The 1803-nt window shown below is 47.7% G+C and overlaps 1 protein-coding gene across 1 annotated transcript in view; it reads left to right on the top strand.

Annotated features, from left to right (window-relative positions):
- The first annotated feature begins 504 nt into the window (after positions 1-504).
- Positions 505-1803, top strand: part of LOC142888020 (NLR family CARD domain-containing protein 3-like) — a 175434-nt gene continuing 174135 nt past the window's right edge. The window contains exons 1-2 of the mRNA XM_076026027.1: positions 505-1286; positions 1552-1803. The exon at positions 1552-1803 is cut by the window's right edge and continues 1684 nt beyond it. Coding sequence (XP_075882142.1) covers positions 1220-1286; positions 1552-1803 — 319 coding nt within the window. The 5' untranslated portion in view covers positions 505-1219. The remainder of the gene's footprint in view (positions 1287-1551) is intronic.

The following is a 1803-nucleotide window of genomic DNA, read 5'->3' as shown; positions in this document are numbered from 1 at the left end:
TTTTCTCACCGTCATCATGGACTGCCAACAAGTGATGGCAACTGTAGTTCTGGAAAGAGCCGCCAGGGGGCGCCCTCGAGTCAAAACTACCTTCTACTGCAGACTTTACAGAGAAATGAACACATGCTGAAAAAATAACACATTGATTAACAGGCAGATATTTCAGACAGGTCACTCTATAATATGTCAATAAGAAACACAATGTGTTCAAATGTGGCCTTGAACCTTCAAACCTTCCTATGACTCGTCGGTCCTCGCAGCTCCCAGTTCTGCCACTGAGGGGCGCTGTTTGACCAGTTTTTGCTTGTTTGGTTTTGTTTGTAGCCACAATGCAAGCATCAGTTGTATCATACTGGGGAGTTGATCTTTCTGCCTGGCAACAAGACATTTCCAGCCAATAGAAAAACTATGTCAACATAATAATACTGCTGAAAATCAATCAATCCTCTCTCTCTCTGCCCCCCCTCTTTCTCCCACCCACTCTGTCTTCCACCCCCCCTTTGACATGGTCACATTCATCATGTTGAAATGCAGCAAAGCCTTTCTGAGACTGAACTTTATGCAGTGGCAGGAATGTTTGATGCTCTGTCATAAAGTGCAGCTCAACTCCACTGAGATGAATTTCAATCCAAAGTTCAGTGCAATGTGACTCCACTGTCTCTGTCTGCTGAGAAACAAAGGGCCAGTTCCACAGAGCCACTGCTCAACCAGAGCCCACCAGGTGTCAACCACACCAGATAGAAAATATACATTTGATAGATGAATATGTCATCTAATAATATATTAGATGATGTGACAAGACCAGCCTAGAAAACAGCTACAAATCCATGACGGGCGCAACGTGGTGGCTAAAAGACGCCGTCATTAACGGCTGCGCTCCATTCTTTGTGGGTCAAATTCTTTGATTGTGAAGCTGCATGAAGGGATTGAATTTAGAAAAGAGAGCAAAAGACAAGAAGTGATTTGTGAAGAGCCCACTAGGAGGCCAGCAGGCTGTCAGTTAGTGTTGATGGAGACAATGATTCCATCCAACTAATGATGGAGTCAGAAAAACAGCTGACAAGTGATGGACACCAACAACTGATCCACTCACTCAAAGCCAAAGTGTCTCCACAGGAAGACGGAGGGGAGTCCTGGTGGTGAGAAGCAGCAGCTGAAGGAGCTTCTACAGCGGCAGCAGCAGCAGCAGCAGCAGCAGCAGCAGCAGCAGCAGGCCAGGATGAGCTGGACGTCCTCGTTATACAGAAGGTTCATTGGCTCATTCTGGGACCGGTCTGCTCCATCAGGTGAGTCCTCGTGTCTTCAGTGTGGAGCAGCACTGCAACCTGCCAGTCACAGCCAGACTGATCACAGTAAGACTGTCCACCGGCACCTCCTTCACTTCTCCCTCTGAGATCACGTCAGGACCTCCAGTGAGAAGATTCACTGAGGGACGTTGAGAGCAAACAGTCACACAGCAGCTTCACCACAGCAGCTGAAAAGTTGTGGAGAGAAAATGATGCTCACACTGTCACACTGATGTTTTCTTCTCCAACCTTTTCTCTGCTCCAGAGGCTGATGATGGTCTGCAGGAGCTTCTACAGCAGCAGAAGATCAGTCTGGAGAGGAGATGTGAACGTGTGACTGAAGGTGAAGAAGCAGGAAGTCAAACCCTCCTCAACAGCATCTACACTGACCTCTACATCACTGAGGGACTGAGTGAGGAGGTCAACAGAGAGCATGAGGTCAGGCAGCTGGAGACCAACAAGACCAAGAAGACCACAGAGACCAAGAAGACCACAGAGACAAAGAAGACCAAGAAGA

The sequence above is a fragment of the Nelusetta ayraudi genome, unplaced genomic scaffold (assembly GCF_046127955.1).
Source record: "Nelusetta ayraudi isolate G7.1 ecotype Tasmania unplaced genomic scaffold, CSIRO-AGI_Nayr_v1 ptg000018l, whole genome shotgun sequence".
NCBI lineage: Eukaryota > Metazoa > Chordata > Actinopteri > Tetraodontiformes > Monacanthidae > Nelusetta > Nelusetta ayraudi.
Note: the sequence above shows the minus strand (reverse complement) of the source record. Positions and strands in the feature narration are given on the sequence as shown.